The 1,292-nt window shown below is 60.2% G+C and overlaps 1 protein-coding gene across 1 annotated transcript; it reads left to right on the forward strand.

The window, feature by feature from the left end:
- Positions 1-6: 6 nt before the first annotated feature.
- On the forward strand, positions 7-969 carry LOC115307478 (exportin-7-like; the record flags this gene model as incomplete). Its single annotated transcript, XM_029959916.1, has 2 exons — positions 7-61; positions 755-969. Coding segments are annotated over exons 1-2 (231 nt in total), but the record flags the coding sequence as incomplete, so codon positions are not given.
- Positions 970-1,292: the final 323 nt, after the last annotated feature.

A 1,292-nucleotide genomic window follows, 5' to 3' on the forward strand; every position in this document is an offset into this window, starting at 1 on the left:
GTGTCCTCTCCCAATGGAATCCTGCTCTTCCGAGAGACCAGTAAAATGATCACGACCTACGGTGAGTGCCCCCGGGTGGGATCCAGCAGCCTTGGGCTGCCCTGGACTCCCCTGTGGCTTGGGAAGGCTCCAGGAGCCAGGCTGGGGAGCAGTGCCAGGTGGATGCTTGGATACAGGGAGATGGTGCTGCTGGAAGCATGGGGTGGGCAGGCAAGGAGGGGGAAACAAGGAAGGAAATGTCAGGCGTGAGCAGGAGCCAGGCTGGGCCCCTGTGAGAGTGACACCATGGAGAACATTCCTGTCCCCACAGCAAATACACTGAGTTCTCCTGAAAAATCACACAATGGTTTGGGCTGGAAGGGACCTTAAAATCATGGAGTTCCACCCCCTGCCATGGGCAGGCACACCTTCCACTAGCCCAGGTTGCTCCAAGCCCCGTCCAGCCTGGCCTTGGACACTCCCAGGGATGGGGCAGCCACAGCTTCTCTGGGAATTCCTTCCTAATATCCCCTCTAAACTCCCCCTCTGTCAGCTTAAGGCCATTCCCTTTGTCCTGTCACTCCATGGCCTTGTGAAAATCCCAGAGGAGCCACACTTTTCACTGGTACCAGTCTCCCTAACCCTCACCTGGGGGATAAATCCTCGGTGGCCTCAGCCCCTCCTTAACGGCTCCGCTTGGGTTTTCCTGCCCCCCCTGAGTGGGAAGGCTTTGGATGCAGTGCTGGAACGCTGACCCCGCTTCTGTGCCGTGCAGGGAATCGCATCCTGACGCTGGGGGAGGTCCCCAAGGATCAGGTCTACGCCCTGAAGCTCAAGGGCATCTCCATCTGCTTCTCCATGCTGAAGGCAGCGCTGAGCGGCAGCTACGTCAACTTCGGGGTGTTCCGGCTCTACGGGGACGACGCCCTGGACAACGCCCTGCAAACCTTCATCAAACTGCTGCTCTCCATCCCCCACAGCGACCTCCTGGTGAGCACCACACTGGGGACACCCCGGGGAGGCAGGGCCGGGAGGTTGGGTGGGAAAGGGATCGCGGAGAGAAGGGAACTCGCGCCCCTGGAAGGGGCCGGCGGGGAATGGCAGCTCCTGGAATGTGCAGCAGCGGGTCCTGTGTGAGGGGTGTCACCTCCCCACCCAGATAATTCCCCAGGTTTGGGTTGGAAGGGACCTTAGAAATCATCCCTTGGGCAGGGACACCTCCCACTAGCCCAGGTTGCTCCAACCTGGCCTTGGACACTTCCAGGGATCCAGGGGCAGCCACAGCTCCTCTGGGAATTCTATCCCAGCCCCTC

This window comes from Manacus vitellinus, unplaced genomic scaffold (genome assembly GCF_001715985.3).
Source record: "Manacus vitellinus isolate BGI_N305 unplaced genomic scaffold, ASM171598v3 scaffold_2311_pilon, whole genome shotgun sequence".
In the NCBI taxonomy this organism is placed as follows: domain Eukaryota; kingdom Metazoa; phylum Chordata; class Aves; order Passeriformes; family Pipridae; genus Manacus; species Manacus vitellinus.